The sequence below is a fragment of the Protomyctophum bolini genome, assembly GCF_963924005.1.
Source record: "Protomyctophum bolini genome assembly, chromosome: 4".
Taxonomy (NCBI): Eukaryota; Metazoa; Chordata; class Actinopteri; order Myctophiformes; family Myctophidae; genus Protomyctophum; species Protomyctophum bolini.
Genome location: NC_137865.1, coordinates 44,283,699 through 44,302,576, shown reverse-complemented (window position 1 = coordinate 44,302,576; position 18,878 = coordinate 44,283,699). Strand labels below are relative to the sequence as shown.

Genomic DNA, 18,878 nt, shown 5'->3' with positions numbered 1-18,878 from the left:
TTATAGGGTAGAAATAAGCCACATAACAGTAAACTGGTTGTGCTGGGCGACCGTCTGATTTATAAACAAACAACACCACGCTGTTGCGCATAGCATTAGCCACCGTCCCTAGCTACCGTCCCATCGCCTGAAGGGATGCGACACTCTGATTGGTTCAGAAACTTCAGACCGGTGTTTCATGTGGAAACACCATTTTCATGTTGTTCACCTTTTCCGTTTCACTGCGCCTTTAAAAAGTTCAATGGACTGAGCACTTCTAGAGAGTGGGTGCTGCAACAGCGAAGGCACGATTACCTCTGGATCTTAAATTGGATGGGGGAACAGTCAAAACATTATTTCTCTGGATCTTAAATTGGATGGGGGAACAGTCAAAACATTATTTCTCTGGATCTTAAATTGGATCTTAAACAGTCAAAACATTATTTCTCAGCAAATGAAGTGCCTGGGACTGGGAGCGTGCGGACTGCCTTCCCTTTTCACAGTATCATAACCCTGGCAGAGTCCATATCATGAATCTTAAGATCTATATTATATTATTTTCTTTTTTGAGGGCCACTAGCCCCTCCAACGTCTGGCTTTCAGACATGACGTCATGTGGCAGCCAAGTCTATGGACTTTTGAAGTTTGTCACCCTCAAAAATCTGCAATTTCCCGCTCACAAAAAAACAGTGTCGGTGTCAGCCAAGTCTATGGACTTTTGTTTGTTTTAAGAATGCCCCTTCTGTGACGTACAAAAGCAAACCAAGGCGCCCCTCACTCCTCAGCACGAGTGTGATTTCTTTCCCTTTTTTTTCCCAGTTTGGTTCTACAGGACCAAACTTGTGTCCTATGTTTGTGTTGGCAGCATGTTCCAATGTGTAAGCTGCCCTCACTCAAAAAGATAAAAGGATATCCCTATTCTGGGCTTGGTAACGTTAGGCAATGTGTCACGATGCAACACATCGTCTAATTCCGAATTATATATGGCTTAAGTGGTTAAGTAATTTTCTTAAAGAGGAGATGAGCCCTATTTTAGTTTCCCCAAAATGTTACAATTCGTGACAAAAAGTAGCAGGCCCTTTAGAATTTCTTCTCAGTCACTCGTTATCTCCTTTGGTCTCTGGGGCGAAAACTCTCTGTTGTGGTTTGGCATTCCCGGCACGGATGTGTGACTAGACTGGACAGATAGCAGATATGGTTGTTGTTAAACACCACACCACCCTTCCTGTCTACTCCCTTCTCCCTTGGGAACAGTACATTTAAAAACACACTGCCCAGGTATTCATGAATTCTCCGTCATCGACGGTGAATGTGTTAGAAAGGGAAATTATTAAATTAATGTCATGAACATTGGTGGATAATCCACCAGCCCTCTTTCTCTCTCCTATGCGCACACACACACACACACACACACAGAGAGAGACACACACTAATCCAATCGTGGTTCTCCTTTAACCCCCAGCACTGTGCTGAACCGAGAGCTGGTGAACCCAGCCTCCATGAAGCAGGCTCTGATCGCGTCGGCCCGCAGGCTGCCTGGTGTCAACATGTTCGAACAGGGCCACGGAAAACTGGACCTGATCAGAGCCTACCAGATCCTCAACAGCTACCGACCCCAAGCCAGGTAGGCCTGGAGACACCACGTGAAAAAAAGTTACTCAAAAACTATAATATATTACCTGTTACTTAAGATTATTAGTTTACATATGAATCCCTGGAAGGCAAAAAAAAAAGCAACTTGCTACTTTACTTTTTATTTTATTTTCTCCCCCAGTAATTGCATCTTTTGTCCCAAAACATCTCACACTACTCAGTTTGTTCCGGACGGTTTAGGTCTGCCCTTCCACATCTAATTCAGACGCAGAGAAACGTGTGCATCTTTTCTAGATCCAGAACGGATCAAGCAACTCCATCCCAACCTAGTCTACCATTATAAACACTCCATTACCGCCAAGGCTCGTGAAAATAGTAACTTGTGACTTGGTAACTGTAATATTATTACTCAAAATGTGAAAGTAATTAGTTATATTTCTAGTTACTGGAAAAAGGTAATAATATTGTTGGAAAGTAACTAAAGTAATAGGTTACTTTAGTTACTTTCAACACACGCAAGAGTCTTTTACACCAGTGGTTCCCAAATCTTTTAGCTTGAGACCAAAAATGTAAATTAGACGTTTGCCCTGAGACCCAAACTAGTGGAGAAAAAACAGATCTACAAGCTCACAATTAAATGTAGCTTTAATCCATCTGTATGAACACACAACATTGCACGCACGGACTACTTTCCCTATCATGGTGTGTATTTCTGTGTGTTTAGCCTGTCTCCTAGTGTATTTCTGTGTGTTTAGCCTGTCTCCTAGTGTATTTCTGTGTGTTTAGCCTGTCTCCTAGTGTATTTCTGTGTGTTTAGCCTGTCTCCTAGTGTATTTCTGTGTGTTTACCCTTTCTCCTAGTGTATTTCTGTGTGTTTAGCCTGTCTCCTAGTGTATTTCTGTGTGTTTACCCTTTCTCCTAGTGTATTTCTGTGTGTTTAGCCTTTCTCCTAGTGTATTTCTGTGTGTTTAGCCTGTCTCCTAGTGTATTTCTGTGTGTTTAGCCTTTCTCCTAGTGTATTTCTGTGTGTTTAGCCTGTCTCCTAGTGTATTTCTGTGTGTTTAGCCCAGGGGTGTCCAAACTTTTTTCAAAGGGGGCCATATTAGAAAATATTAAAACACCCAAGGGCCAACCAATCTCCTGACATAATGTAGTGACATACTAGTCTATAACAAAGTCACATAATGTAGCGTCGGACTAGTCTATAACAAAGTCACATACATGTGCATTGCATTTAAACGATTCTATTGAACTCATCATATCATCATGAATATTTCATCAATGGTCTTTTGTCGGGTGTGTGCTGTGAACAAAAAGTGTCTCTCAGCCTTTTTTCAGCCATATGTCACATTACAAAATGTAACCAGACGAGCAACGTAAAAATAATAATACAAGGAACAAGGAACACTGACAAATTATATTCTGGGAAATGCCCAGGTTAAAAAGCTTGAATGCCTCCCCCTGGCCTGATGGAGGGGAAAGGAACTGGTTGGAATAACGTGTTCCTTACTTCCTTCCACACCCCTGTCGGGTGTAAAGGAGCAACTTGGACACTCGGGCATGAAGGAAGCATGAGTTGAAGTCCGTTGCTCTCCCCAGGTTGGTGGAGGGTGTGTAGAGCCCAGGATCACATTAGATAATTGACACAAGGGTGAAAAATGGGTTACAAAATCACAGGATAAAAAATATATATTAAAAAAAAAGGAAAAATGCGGTCCTGGGATAAATGTAATAGATGCAGCCGGGCCGTATTACATTTATCCCAGTGCCGCATTTGGCCTGCGGGCCACACTTTGGACACCCCTGGTTTAGCCTGTCTCCTAGTGTATTTCTGTGTGTTTAGCCCGTCTCCTAGTGTATTTCTGTGTGTTTAGCCTGTCTCCTAGTGTATTTCTGTGTGTTTAGCCTGTCTCCTAGCTACATCGACCTGACAGAGTGTCCGTACATGTGGCCATACTGCTCCCAGCCCATCTACTACGGGGGAATGCCCACCATCGTCAACGTGACCATTCTAAACGGAATGGGCGTCACCGGCAGGATTGTCGACAAGGTACACACACACACACACACAGTCACACACACACACACACACACACACACACACACACACACACCGACAGACTCAACTGGGGAGATCTCAAAAGAACCGCCCGCCAATAATCCAATGACGTGGAAGACATTTGTCAATGGCTTATGCTCCCTTGAGGAACAAAGGGCTTAAGTCAAGTACTACAACTCTGGCTTGTACTTCATCAAAGGATTTCTGACTTTCGATTGGTTGTTCACACAGCATACAAGGATTTCTGACTTTCGATTGGTTGTTCACACAACTTACAAGGATTTCTGACTTTCGATTGGTTGTTCACACACAATCATGAAGAGTTCAGGATCTTTAACTATAGAAATAAAAGAAGACATACATGTTAGTCGACTAAATCAACTGTAGATTTAATCTACTAAAACTAGACTAAAACCAAAACATTTCAGATGACTAAAATATGACTAAAACTAAATGGAATTTTATTCAAAAGACTGACTAAAACTAAATTCAAATTAGCTGTCAAAAGCAACACTAAACAGCATTTAAATGATCATGTCTCCATCCCATCCAGCCTATCTGGCAGCCCTACCTGCCTCAGAACGGCGACCACATTGACGTGGCGGTCTCCTATTCGCCGGTGCTGTGGCCGTGGGCGGGCTACCTGGCCATCTCCATCTCGGTGGCCAAGAAAGCGGCATCATGGGAAGGCATCGCTCAGGGTCATGTGATGGTCACCGTGGCGTCGCCCGCAGAGAATGACGTGAGTGGCTTCAAGCTGTGTGTTTCTATTAGTGCTTCTCAAATGTTTTCATGGCAAGGACCCCCAAAATTATATGTTTGGCTGCGGACCCCCATCTCAAAATATTTTGTTCCAGGAAGCCCAGAAGCAACGTTTTGAGTTTAAAAAAAATAGCAGATCGGGGCGCCCGCTGACCAAGTGGTCCAGGCGCATGCCACATATAGGCTCTGGCCTGACAGCGCGTCGCGTGTTCGAGTCCCGTTCATGACGACCTCTGCTGCATGTCTCTCCCCTTCTCTCTCTCCCTCTTTCCTGTCTGTCTTCACTAATAACTATCAATAAAGGCAAAAAGCCAATCTACAAGCTCACAGTGTGTCACTTGTATATCTATTTTTAATGGACAAAGTGTTTTTGTTTTTTAGCTCAAATTTTACTTGAGACTGAGGTGTTCCTAGTCTTAACCTATTCACTGCCAGATTAAGATTTTTATGACTCTAGCAGTGACTCTCAACCATTTTAATTTCAAGGGCCGACAGTGTGACATGCATTAGGCTACGGATCCCCATTTAACCCACTAATGTCATTTTTATATCTGCGACCCCGGTTTATATCGTAAAATCACTGTTCATTTAACTCAAGCGTGTACAAATGGACGCGAGTGTACAAATGGACCCCACAAGGGTCCATTTGGTTCCTAACTATTATTTAGCTGGGGACCCCCTGGAACTCCCTCAAGGACCCCCGGGGGTCCCCCGGACCCCACTTTGGGAACCACTGCGTTAAGTGACCGTGTCAACCAGGAAAACTCAAATTAAATGCTTCCCCTGTTCCGTCCTGTGCAGTCTGAGGCCGGCGGTGGGGAGCTGACCTCCACGGTCAAGCTGCCAATCAAGGTGAAGATCGTACCGACTCCTCCGCGCAGCAAGAGGGTGCTGTGGGACCAGTACCACAATCTCCGCTACCCGCCGGGCTACTTCCCACGGGATAACCTCCGTATGAAGAATGACCCGCTAGATTGGTGAGTGGTAACGGTGTCGCTGCGTTTCCTAGGCCTCGCCACTTTTATTTAATTCCGAGTGAAACGCCTTTCAAAATAAGAACACAATTCAGCCACCAGATGGCGGTCTTGGCCCGGGCGAATGAGTTACTGTAAGTTGTGTCTGCTGCTCTCTCTTGTCTCCCATCTGTCTGTCTCTTTTATTTTTCTGGAAATGCTAAATCTTTTCTGTGTGCTGTTCTCTGTGTTTCCAGGAACGGAGACCACATTCACACCAACTTCAGAGATATGTACCAGCATCTCAGAAGCATGGGATACTTCATTGAGGTGCTGGGAGCGCCGATCACCTGCTTTGATGCCAGCCAGTATGGTGAGGGCACCAGGCCTAGTTGGACTTTTAAGCTGCCCGTGACTTCTTTTAACCTTTTAGCTGCTTAGGTGTCCACAGAATGTTTTAACTGTTTTTCTTTTTCTTTTAAATATTTCTGCCTGTAGCACTTTGAGATTTGCTTCAAATGTAAAGTGCGTTATAAATAATATATATTATTACTAGGCGAAACTATCTACGTCACCTGTCTAGAGTTGTAGGTCGACCATAGCTGAGTGGGGTAGAGGTTTTGATTATAATTTAGTTTTAGTCATATTTTGCCATCTGAAATGTAAAACAAAATAAAGTAGTCTAGTTGTAGTTGACTAAATATCATACGATTTTAGTCGACTAAACTCTACAACAATGTATGTTGGTAGGCCTTGATTGCGTTGGAATGCCTGTTTTTACACTTGGTTGCATGCTGAAAATAGCATTTAGTTTCCCAAAAAGGTAATCAACGAACATTTTTCATTACCGGTTTAGTCTTCGAAAACAACACTATAAATGCGAGCTGTAAAGCTGCATTTATAGAAGCTATAAATGCAGTTTCCCCTTTCCCTCACTGCTGCACCGGTAGATGCAGTCATAAGCCCAATTTATTCACTGTCACATACAGCTCGGTGCACACCAAAAACAGCTGATCTACAAGCCCATCTTCTTGTAGATAGGCTATTTTCGGCACGCAGCGTGTTGTACGTCAGAGTATAAATTAGGCAATCGAAGCGCTGAAGTCTCTAAACCGTTCAACACACTAATGATGATTACAAGTGATCAACTGATCACCTCTTGCTCATTAAGCCTAACCTTATGAGCGTCAGGACATCAGACTAAATGTCTCCTCTGTGTCTCTGATGGTGGACACACTAAATGTCTACTCTCTCTCCATCTCACAGGCACGTTACTGATGGTGGACATTTATTACTGATGGTGGACACGTTAAATGTCTACTCTCTGTAGACTAAATGTCTACTCATTGTGTCTGTCTGTCTCTCACCTCACAGACACGTTAAATGTCTACTCTCTGTAGACTAAATGTCTACTCATTGTGTCTGTCTGTCTGTCTCTCACCTCACAGGCACGTTACTGATGGTGGACAGCGAGGAGGAGTACTTCCCAGAGGAGATCACCAAGCTGAGGAGAGACATCGACAACGGCCTGTCGCTCATCATCTTCGCCGACTGGTACAACACCTCCGTCATGAGGAAGGTCAAGTTCTACGACGAGAACACCAGGTATGATCCCACCGCACACACACACGCACAGGTGCACTCTAATGCTCACACACCTTGCTGAAGTAGAATGATGTACATCTTGTGACTAGGGTTATCACAATTAATACATAACCGCTATCATTTTGTCATAATCGTGTCAATGTTGAAAAATGTTAATACAAAGCAGAAATGACAGAACGATCTGATTCTACAAGCTTACAGCTTGTAGAATCAGATAAACTGTCTGCTTTATTTTTTAAATGACAGTAATGTCTTGGTATATTTCAGTTATTTGTCATATCTGCGTTTTTCTTACGAAGCCTAAAGGGCAAACGGAATTGTAATTTCTAGTCATAATGTTTCATAATTTCCAACACCAAAAACACGAGTCCTATCGTGTTAGTTTTATTTGGGTCGTTTTCGCCGTCTCTTGTTTTCAAGTTGTAAAATAACAATCATCTTTCATCTTTCGTGAGTCCATTAAAGGGACGCTAGTGTAGAGGTGGTTAAGGTGTGCCAGCTGTTCTCCTGTACACCATTATAGGATTATATGAATGGTTTAATATAGATGAAGGCCATTGTGGGGTTTCGTGTTCACAGCTTAATTTCTCATGCAGCTGAGAGGATTCATTATTGGCTCCATTAATATCCCATTTTAACTGTCACAGTACATCAGGAGGTCCTTAGAAACCCTTAAATACCGTTAAATATAGCCTCTGGGTCCTTCAAAATAGTTTATCTCTTTCACATAAGAGATTAAAGTTAAGGTTAAGTGGTTAAAGGGGCATACCATTCATTTTCAACATTTCACATCACATCTTGATATCATCAAGATGTGATTCACCATGTTAATGTGATGTTAATGTCCAGTTCTAGGAAACACAGAATGACTTTTTTATTATTTTTATAATGACATGGTAATGTTGAAAATGAGTGGTATGCCCCTTTAACCCATTTTGGGCAGGAACCCCTTTTGGTGTTGCATTATGTAATGCTTTAGCTATTGAAAAATAGCAGATCTACAAGCTTGTAGCTTGTAGCTCTGCTATTTGTGAAGAATCGTGAAAAGTGACAAAGAACGACTGACATAGAAAAACATAGCTTTTTCAAGAAAACAGTCAGGATTTAGAAGACATTTGTAGAATCGTTCCCAGGTCAAAATGGGTTAACCACTTAACCCCTATATACTGTACGTACTTTGTTGTACGTCAAATAGCAAGAATAGCCAATATTTTCTACAAGTTCACAACGTGTCGCGTTTTAATGCATTGTACTGTAAGTAGGGTTGTCCCGAACCGATCACGTGATCGGAAATTGGGGCAGATGATGCAGATCACGTCATTTTCAAATGATCTGAATCATGCATTGCGATGCATCGTAGAATCGAAACCAGGTGAATTGTAATCGAATTGAATCATGAAGGCAGTGCCAATAAGTAAGCCTTGCCAAGCCATGAGGCCCATAGGGCAGGATCCTATCTCCTGTTTCTGTAGCAAGGTTCAAGGTTGGCGTTATTGTCCCTTGTGGGAAATTGGTTTTCAGCCAGATCATAGTAAAAAAATACACACAACAACAACATTCAATACAAGACTAGGATCTAAGAACAGGGCACTAGAGAACAGAGAATTCATGACATTCAATAGTAGCAAAGTCAGAAAAAGTGCATTAGTGGGCAGTATGTGCAAAGAGGCAAGAATAAAGTGCTATCTACTGTTCAGCAGTTGAATAGCAGCCGGGACAAAGGATAGTTTGAACCGATTAGTCTTTGTGGCGGAGCACCCTCAGCCAACGACCTGAAGGCAACAGTTCAAACTCAGACCGAAGTGGGTGATCCGATACGTCCAGGAGGAAGGAGGCTCTCTTAAGTATCTGCCTCTTGTACAGTTCTATGAGTTACTGGCCACTTTGACGAGGCTGCTGAGCCTGTTCTTGCTTGCCAAGCGTGAGGCAGCTTGATGTACAAGTACACCCCCTGGACATGACCCTAGTATGTCACAGCCTGCAGGGATGCAAGGATGCTAGAGTTGATGTGGTTAAAACAAATGGATCTTACTGTTCTTTTGAGTTATATACGTATTTAAATTATTTTTGCCTAAGTCAGTTCAGACTTTTTAAGACGCATAAAACCAGTGTCACTGTACTAGTGTTAAGTTAGGCCATTCAATTAAAATGTTGTGTCAAATCACAACAAGTTGTCTCAAGACACTTTACATAATAGTAAGTATAAGAATGTTAAGATAATATACAGAATAGTGGCATTAGGCATAGTATAATATGGTAGCAATCCCTGGTCGTGCTCCGTGAAGAGGCCCGATCCGTGAAGAGTGCTTTATAATTCTTTCCACTTGGCATTGAAACCTATTAAATAACATCTTCAACATGGAGACACCACTTGTGAGTTATTTTTTAATTACACACAGGCCCTGATGGATGGTTTGCCGTTACACCACATAATGGTTGTAATATTAATTTTGTATATGGTTGTTTTTAATTTCTTCATTATCTTTATTATTAGTAATTATCTTGCCTTCAGGCTGTGGTGGTGGTGGTTTTGTTGGCTCTACTTATGGGGATTATTTAGCTGATGTATGCTGCTGCTGGCAATAATTAACCCATTCTGACCTGAGATCAGATTCATACCAGGTTTCCACTGGACACACACTGGTCTGATTAACCCATTCTGACCGGAGATCAGATTCTAAAAATGTCAGTCGTTCTTCGATTTTTCAAAAATAGCAGACCTACAAGCTCGTAGCGCGCCACTCGGTGGCGCGCTATGAGCTTGTAGATCTGCTATTTTTCAATAGTTAAAGCATAACATGATGCTAACACGAAAATGGGTTCCCGGTCAGAATGGGTTAAACTCTAGTGCTCTGTCTGTGTAAATGTTCCTCGAGCATAATATATGGTTTGTTGATTACAATGTCATCCGAGTGATTTGCTCGTGGTATCTGCGGGCAGGAACAGGTGCTTAATCTGGATTATAGTGTGCGTGTAGAAATCAGTCGACGACGTTTCTTTACTTGGATTTGTAGACAGTGGTGGATGCCGGACACAGGGGGCGCTAATGTGCCAGCACTGAATGACCTGATCTCGGTGTGGGGAATGGCCTTCAGCGACGGCCTGTACGAGGGAGACTTCACCATGGCTGACCATGACAGTAGGACGCATCTCTTTGTCTTTATAATCTGTCATCTGTCACTCTGAATACACCCTCCACGGCACAGACAAGACACAACACAACCCAACACAAGCTCTGTTACAAGTAAAATACCTGTATTCAAGATTTTTTTACTTCAGTCAAAATACAAATGTATATCTTACTGTTTCTCTCTCTCTCTATCACTCTTCACAGTGTACTATGCCTCAGGCTGTAGCATCGCCCGTTTCCCAGAAGACGGAATAGTGATTGCCAAGAACCTGAAAGACCAAGGTATCCGTCTCGTCCTTAAAATATTGAACCAGGCTGAGTGCAAACCAAACGCTGCCTCCAAATTATGTTCTCACTAGTAGCAACATCATTAGCGTTTGCTTCCCCTCTACAGGGTCTGGTAAATGCAAATCATCGACGACAGTAATAAGTCAAATAAGTAAAATAAAATGAGAAAAAGAGGTTGCACATCAGCAATGGCTTTCAGTGGGGTGCCAAACCCAAATCAAGTATACATCAAAAAAAATAGGAATTTTAAAAATTCGGCTATAAATTTCGGCTATGCAGCCTTCATCAGAGCATGATGAAGGCTGCATAGCCGAAACGCGTAAGCGTTCCTTTTTGGTGTGTGCCAATAAAGAAATGGAAAAGTGAGTACTTTGTCCCCCGCTTGTTTAATTTTTGGATGTGCTACCTTTTTGGATTTTTTTTTAAATTCCTATTTTTTGAAGTAAAATAAAATGTCATGGTATTTTCTTTAATCGTGGCACTGATTAATAGAAACCCATAGTACACCATGTTCGTTCCTCTGATCCAAGATGCAACACGTCTTCAGAAAGTTTGTGTGTGTGTGTGTGTGTGTGCGCGCAGGTCTGGAGGTGTTGAAGCAGGAGACAGCGGTGGTGGAAGGTGTTCCTATTCTGGGGTTGTATCAAACACCCTCTGACGGCGGGGGTCGCATCGCTCTCTATGGAGACTCTAACTGCATAGATGACAGCCACAGACAGAAAGGTACGAGTCCAACTGCATCTATGACAGACAGAAAGATAAGAGTTCAACTGCATCTATGACAGCCACAGACAGAAAGATAAGAGTTCAACTGCATCTATGACAGACAGCAAGATAAGAGTTCAACTGCATCTATGACAGCCACAGACAGAAAGATAAGAGTTCAACTGCATCTATGACAGACAGAAAGATAAGAGTTCAACTGCATCTATGACAGCCACAGACAGAAAGATAAGAGTTCAACTGCATCTATGACAGACAGCAAGATAAGAGTTCAACTGCATCTATGACAGCCACAGACAGAAAGATAAGAGTCCAACTGCATCTATGACAGACAGAAAGATAAGACAATCACCCTTTCTCTCTCTCTCTGCGAATGGGAATTACGGAGACTGATGTGAATAACATGACACGATGGAGCTTTTTCTGTATTCATGAAGGACAAAATCTGTGTATTTCTTTACAGCAGACGGTAGCAGAATATAGATATAGGTGTCACTCTATAGGTAAATGACAGACCAGACCAAATTCAGTTGTCATAGCAGCACCTTGAGTCCAGTGTCTGGACAATTTACAATATAGCCTCAATGCAGTGCCATACTAGTGACCGATATCACCACAAATCTATGTATAGAAGTATTATGCCGATATCATCTTAGCAACAATAACACGCTAGCCTGGTCTGGAGCAGGCTAGCTTCACAGAAGTTACTATGGTAACGTATGTGCCACTGCTTTCATGAAACAGTCATGGCTCATGAGTAAACTGAGCCAGGGATAACTGACTAAGTTAATCTCGCTAGATAACTTTCGCTTTAATGAAACCGGTTTAACCTGCCATCTAGATCAGTGGTTCCCAAAGTGGGGTCCGGGGACCCCCAGGGGTAGCTGAGGGAGTTCCAGGGGGGACCCATCTATTTTGTTCATGTTCATAAAGTGCTAAAGTGTTTAAAGCAGTGGTTCCCAAACTTTTTCATGTCAAGGACCCCCAAATTGACACTACTTAGCCCGTGGACCCCCATTTGAAAAGATATGCCAGGGACCCCCATAAGAGAAGACGTACACATTTAGACGTCTACATTTAGACGTCTACATTTAGACGTACACATTTAGCGTCTACATTTAGACGTACACATTTAGACGTCTACATTTAGACGTCTGTATACATTTAGACGTCTACATTTAGACGTCTACATTTAAACGTCTACATTTAGACGTATACATTTATTTGTTATCCGTGTTGCGAGGATGAGGGGGTACCTGGAAAAATATCTACCCCAAAAGGGGTACCTGGTCCAAAAAAGTTTGGGAACCCCTGATCTAGATTCCATGCCATTCCAGCCATCTGGTTGACCGCACACATTTCTTCGTTGCTACACACACACGTTCAATGTCCTCTGTGCTGCTTTCCTTCCAGATTGTTTCTGGCTGCTCGACGCTCTGCTGCAGTACACATCCTATAGTATGACTCCTCCCAGCCTCAGTCACTCTCACAGCAGAGTCACGCCCCCTACAGGTGCTGACCGCCCACTGCCTCTGAGACTAGAAGGTGAGCAGGCCATGTACACACAATGAATACACACACAAGCAGCCCTTTTCCATAATACTGTACGTATAGCTAAACCAAGCACTCTCCTCTCCTCTCCTCTTTTCTTCACTCTCCTCTCCTCTCCTCTCCAGGCAACCATCTGTACCGCTACTCCAAGGTTCTTGAGCCTCATCTGGGAGACCCTAAGCCCCGCCCCCTACCTGCCTGTCCTCATCTTTCCTGGGCCAAGCCTCAGCCACTGAACGAGACGGCGCCCAGGTCAGTCAAACTAACTTGTCACCTTTTTTTTTTTTTTTCAACTTAAAATTTATTCATTTTTCATGAACAGAAATGACATACAAGGACATACAGAAAGCAAAAAGACAAACAATCGAACATTACAATATGTGTTGCCAACTCAGTAAATAAAAAATAAAAACAGTAGATAAATGCTTGTAGGAGATCACACACAGACAGGATGATAATAAAATGAAAATATGTGAGCGTGCGTACACACACACACACACACACACACACACACACACACACACACATACACACCCTCATAATCATACATACACCCACATACAATAATATTGGACAGTAAAATACTGTATATAAAGAAAATAAATAACATTGGTTACCATCCCATCTATGGGGTCACCTTCTAGAAATATAAGCATATCGTAAACATGAGTACCGTATTTGTGTCAAGGATTGTGTCAAGGATGTTTACAAACTTGTCACCTTTTAATCGTTAATTTTTGATCGCACTGGTTCTCAAGCTCTTTCAGGACCCCTAAATTACAAATTGATTTTTATACTCTCTCTCTCTCTCTCTCTCTCGCTCTATGACTCTCTCCCAGTAACTTGTGGAAGCACCAGAAGCTGCTGTCGATCGATCTGGACAAGGTGGTTCTACCCAACATGAGACCCTACCGTCCCCAGGTCAGGCCTCTGTCTCCTGGGGAGAGTGGAGCCTGGGACATCCCTGGAGGTAAGACACCAAGGACTCCATTTTTGTCTCATCTTTCTAAAGCCACTATTTGGGGTTTTAGCAGTGGGGAAGGTATTTTGGTTACCGGTCTAAATCCCTTAAACACTTCCGTTACCCGTTATATTATGCATATGTTTGGTTTGGGCGTTACCAAACCAAATGTAACCAATCACCAGTCTTGGCTTTAAGAGATCCCTTATCCGTCGCCCGTTAGTGCTATATTGCTTCATAGCCTCTGCCCTGAAGTCTCACTGCTGCAAACCTAGCAGATCATGTCTGTCCGTGTGTGTCCCCTTTGTGCCCATATATGGAGCTGAGTGATTTGTTTGTGATTTATGCAACACACTCCATATTTGGACGTATAGCTGCTTTGGGGACTCCTTATATGGTTATGGCTAAGTTAAAAATAACACTGCACCCCACCCCTGTGCCGTTCTTTTTTCTCCCCCCCCCCCGCACAGAGCCACTCGTCTTTTCATTGAGTCACAACTCGCTCAAATATTGTTCATTTCACTACGAAATTAGGGCTTGTATAAACACAATGGACACAAGGAAGTGGCAGGCACTCGACTTCTGCTGATTATAGGAAAATTGCAAAGAGCTGGTAGAATAAGGAGAAATGAGGCAGCCTACTCTGTGCCTGCAGACATCTCCATTGAGGCGTGTGCGGCGTGCTCATTTGGCACGGCTTACGGGTGCTTTTAAACTCCGCTATCGACTTCCCAAATGTATGTGACCAAAATAGCAATTTAGGTGGAAATGACCACACCTCTAGGCGCAAATACCGCTGTCGGCAGAAAAGATAGCGGGTGGCGTGGGACGAAAATACCATTAAGGGACAGGGAAAGCTACTGAATTCATAATGTTCGGGCAGTGGCTGAACTGCGGGCCGCGCTGCGGGTAAAGGCTGCGACAACGTGAGGACCAGTGTTGCGTTGGTGATTTTATCTTTGGGACGACTAATGCAACACTGCCAAGGACCAACAATACACCAGTGGTGGAAAGTAACATTACTTAACCCATTCTGACCTGAGATCAGATTCATACCAGGTTTCCACTATGGACACACACTGGGTCTGATTAACCCATTCTGACCTGAGATCAGATTCTAAAAATGTCAGTCGTTCTTCGATTTTTCAAAAATAGCAGACCTACAAGCTCGTAGCGCGCCACTCGGTGGCGCGCTATGAGCTTGTAGATCTGCTATTTTTCAATAGCTAAAGCATAACATGATGCTAAACACCAAAATGGGTTCCCGGTCAGAATGGGTTAAAGTGCATTACAGTAATCCAGCCTGGAGGAGACCAAGGCGTGGACTAGCTTCTCAGCATCGGGCAGAGTGAGGCTGGGACGGAGTTTGGCGGTCCACATCTGTCTCAGGTTCCACTCAGGGGTGTAATCCTTGAGGAGGTCTGACAGACACCTGACCGTGGGGCTAGGGCATGGAGAGCTTTGTAGGTGAGGAGGAGTAGCAGTTTGTAGGTGATGTGGAACTTACCCGGAAGCCAGTGGAGGCGTTCGAGGGTGAGGGTGATGTGCTGCCAGCGTTTGGTATGAGTTTTGCACATGCTGCAGTCTGTCAAGGGCTTTGTTGGGGTCCTTGGGGAGCCCGAACAGAACAACATTACAGTAATTCAGGCGGTCCGGGAGGACATTGAAGCGCGGATGAGGGTCTCTGGAACAGAGTCTGGGAGTGACGGTCAGAGTCTGGAAATGTTTTTGAGGTGGAAGAAGGCAGATTTGGTTGCAGATTTGATGTAGGATTGATAGGAGAGGGTAAAGTCCAGGTTGACATGGCATGTCCCCTCAGGGGATTGGAGAGATGGAGCAGCCAAACCACATGGAGAAGAACATCTCCTGTGAGTCACGATTACACATTTAAGCTGACGATACTCTTCCTCCTCCTCTCCTCAGGTATAATGCCGGGTCGCTACAACCAGGAAGTGGGCCAGACCATCCCCGTCTTTGCCTTCCTGGGAGCGATGGTCGTGCTGTCCTTCTTTGTGGTCCAGCTCACCAAGGCCAAGAACAAACCCAAGCGCAGAAAGCCCCGTGTCAAACGCCCCACGTACCTCCAGCAACAGCAGCAGACGTTGACCGGGAAGACACCCGCGGTTTGACTGGACTTGGACTGGATGTGGTGTGTGGTGGCTTCAGCTTAGGAGCCTTACATTAGGTCTCCTAGTCTATCTAGAACACATTCTAGAACTCCAGACGCGGAAATGTGGAGCGAATGGACTCTCTTAAACTCTTGGAATAATCAGCCAGGTCTTGGACTGCTGGATTGACTGCAAATTGGCTTGTTATGGAACTCTGTAATCTTAGAGCTCATCTCAAGCTCTGCCAGACCTGAACTTATTTCCCCACCACACCGAGATGGTGTCTGTGCCTCTTGTCTGTCTAGGCTGTCTAGGCGGGAGTTTGTGTGTGAACTGATGAACAGTGTTAGACAGTGTTACAAATAACACCATACAAATAACAGCCTAGATACCGACCTGTTCCAGACAGGAATATTGCCTACATTATTTTTATTTTTCTCCCTTCGTTCTAAAGAGATTCTGTAATTCCTCTGACCAAATGGACCTGATGAATTTGTTTGTTCACTTTTGTATTTATTGAATCTGCCCATATACCCTGACACACACACACACACACACCCCTTAACAGAAACACAATGTTGACAGAAATACTCTTTGCATGAACTCTCAAAAAAAGACAGACAGACACACACAAAAATGCATTGTATGTCTTGGACCTAGAGCCTTGTCTTCAGTCATCAGTGTTTTTTGTATGTCCTGCCCATATTAATTGTTTAAATGTATTGTCCTTTCTTTGTTTTTATATTTTATATTATAATGAATGAATTATGGCAACGCGCTTCTCCTCCATGATTTCATGCTCACTACGGTGGCATTGACAAAACCATTCAAATATATCGCGTCAATAAAAGAAAGCATCTTCATGGCATGTTTTGTGTGGATGTGTATTATATTAATCTAGTTGAATGTAACATCAACCCAGGGCTAGAAACCTGAAAGCCAATTAGCCAACACTTTAAATTACCACACGTCATCCATCTTCTAGGGCTGTCACGATTAATTGTCACACAAAATAAATCTGATTAACGATTTAATTATGGTTTTGGCATTGGAAATCCCAACATTATGAATATAAATTACATTTCTGTTTGCCTTTTAGGTTTTGTAATTTAAAGTGTAAAAAAAGTGCACAGGGCAGATATGACAAATAACTGAAATATACCAAGGAACCCCAAATTATTGCGATTAGACGATTATGTAAGGATTGTGACAACCCTACCATCTTCAACCTATATGCTCATATAATTGGTCATCAGTTGGCACTGTATTGATGGCTTCTCAGTCTGTGTGCCCAGAGGAGGGATGTGGACCGTTCAGAAACCTGCCTACCAGTGACATCATTTGCAGACAGGTTTGGTCATTTCAAAAAAGATTGCAAAAGGTTTTATGTTTTATTAATGCTTAATGTTGAGAACCATGTTCTAGACCAACTGTGACACGCAGTAAAGGTGTCAAATGAGTAAATAGTAATCACTGCACAACTTGCCAATTCCTTGCAAGTGACTGAATATTATGGTCACCTCTTCTACAACACATTTAATTTGATTTGGACCCCCTATACGTTAGCTTAGGTGTACTTAACTTTTTTCCCATCAGATTTAATACAGATAAAGTGTAATTCATACTACAACACCATCGTATGGCCATTGCTTCTGAGGGGTTCCTGGAACAACATATTTTCAGATGGGGGTCGGTGGCCAATTACGTATATCATTTTTGGGGTCCTTGACATGAAATACTGAGCACCACTGATATAGAAACATAGGTATTTCAGAAAACTGTCAGGATTTAGAAGACATAAATTAAATTTCGACGTCAGGCCTAAATGGGTTAAGATTTTGATGATGTTCAAATGCATACATAATTTGAACCACATTAATTCTCTGGTATTGATGTGGACTACATTGTGTCGCTGAAGAGTAAATGCACTGATGTAGGCTGATTTTCCGATGGCGGGGGTGGGGGGGTGGGGGAGCTTTGCCTCTTTATCTGGGGCTAATAGGCCAGATCAGCTTGTGAATCTGTCACCTGTCCTTTCAGATGAAGGACCCGCTAGTGAACTAATCTCCCCCGGAGCCTTGGGAAAGTGGGAAATGACCCCGGAGCCAGCTAGCCGCATTAACAAGATTTGGGAAAGCCGGTTGTGAACGGGGGTCACATGCCCTCGTTCCCTGCGCGGTTCTCTCAGATGCCAGGACATCCGATCAGGTCACCCAGTCATATCCTGGATACCACACTGGTGGAGAGAGACAAGCTGGCGACGCTGAACTCAGCTCAACTCAACACCTTACAGTACCTGTACTTCCCATTTCTTTACCCTCCCTGTCCCACAAACCGCTTCCAGTCTACCACTTTTTCCTGTCAATTTTTGAGGGGCACTTAATGCCCCTTCTATACACAGGTTTAATGTTTAGTAAACGCATTGACAATGAAGGGAAAATATACGTCATAATGTGTCGTTTACGTCATATTGTCTCTTTATTGTTAATGGCGTTTAATGTTTGTGTTGGCACCGTTTGTTTTACATCACCATTACATCACCTAATCAACATGAGTTAGACTTTAATATATTTGCGCCCCTCACTTCACACGGGTGTGATATTCTGTTTAGATGGGCTATACAAGTGCAAGTCTATACCACATATTTAGCCCTTGATTTGTAATGGATAATTCTGGCATAGACACATAGCTATTACAATAGGTACTGTACATACTAGGCTGTAGGAGACAGACAGAGATGTATATGATTGACCACCTTTGGAAAATGAAAAGCAAAATTCGACTTTTTACTGCCATCATTTATGCTGAATCTGAAATAATCTCCCCCTGGCCGTATCTTAAATTCCCTTCCACTATACCCATAATGTAGGTATTGTGCTGATGGCGCACATTACCTATACATTATGGGCAAATATGAGCCATCAATTCTTACGCTATAGCAACCAGCCTATTGCCCTTTGAAGGTTTTATCCATTGTCCTTTACAACTGCTGTGACTAGATGTTTTATAGGCCGAGACTTGTTTTCACCCCTGTCCATCCTTGTGTCAGTGCATGTGCCCAGCTGTCTGTCTGTGCGTGCGTGCGTGTGTGCGTGTGTGCGTGCGTGCGTTTGTGTCTGTGTGTTACGGAGATGTTCGCCTGGGCTCTTATGGTAAATACTAAATT

At 43.2% G+C, this 18,878-nt stretch overlaps 1 protein-coding gene across 1 annotated transcript in view; it reads left to right on the top strand.

Moving 5' to 3' along the window:
- Positions 1-16,575, top strand: part of mbtps1 (membrane-bound transcription factor peptidase, site 1) — a 35,749-nt gene extending 19,174 nt beyond the window's left edge. Inside the window, exons 11-23 of the mRNA XM_080762618.1 lie at positions 1,442-1,603; positions 3,478-3,622; positions 4,185-4,373; positions 5,195-5,370; positions 5,604-5,719; positions 6,795-6,951; positions 9,966-10,090; positions 10,286-10,363; positions 10,952-11,092; positions 12,506-12,637; positions 12,769-12,895; positions 13,483-13,613; positions 15,528-16,575. Of these exons, the coding sequence (XP_080618744.1) occupies positions 1,442-1,603; positions 3,478-3,622; positions 4,185-4,373; positions 5,195-5,370; positions 5,604-5,719; positions 6,795-6,951; positions 9,966-10,090; positions 10,286-10,363; positions 10,952-11,092; positions 12,506-12,637; positions 12,769-12,895; positions 13,483-13,613; positions 15,528-15,733 (1,885 nt within the window). The 3' untranslated portion in view covers positions 15,734-16,575. The remainder of the gene's footprint in view (positions 1-1,441; positions 1,604-3,477; positions 3,623-4,184; positions 4,374-5,194; positions 5,371-5,603; positions 5,720-6,794; positions 6,952-9,965; positions 10,091-10,285; positions 10,364-10,951; positions 11,093-12,505; positions 12,638-12,768; positions 12,896-13,482; positions 13,614-15,527) is intronic.
- Positions 16,576-18,878: the final 2,303 nt, after the last annotated feature.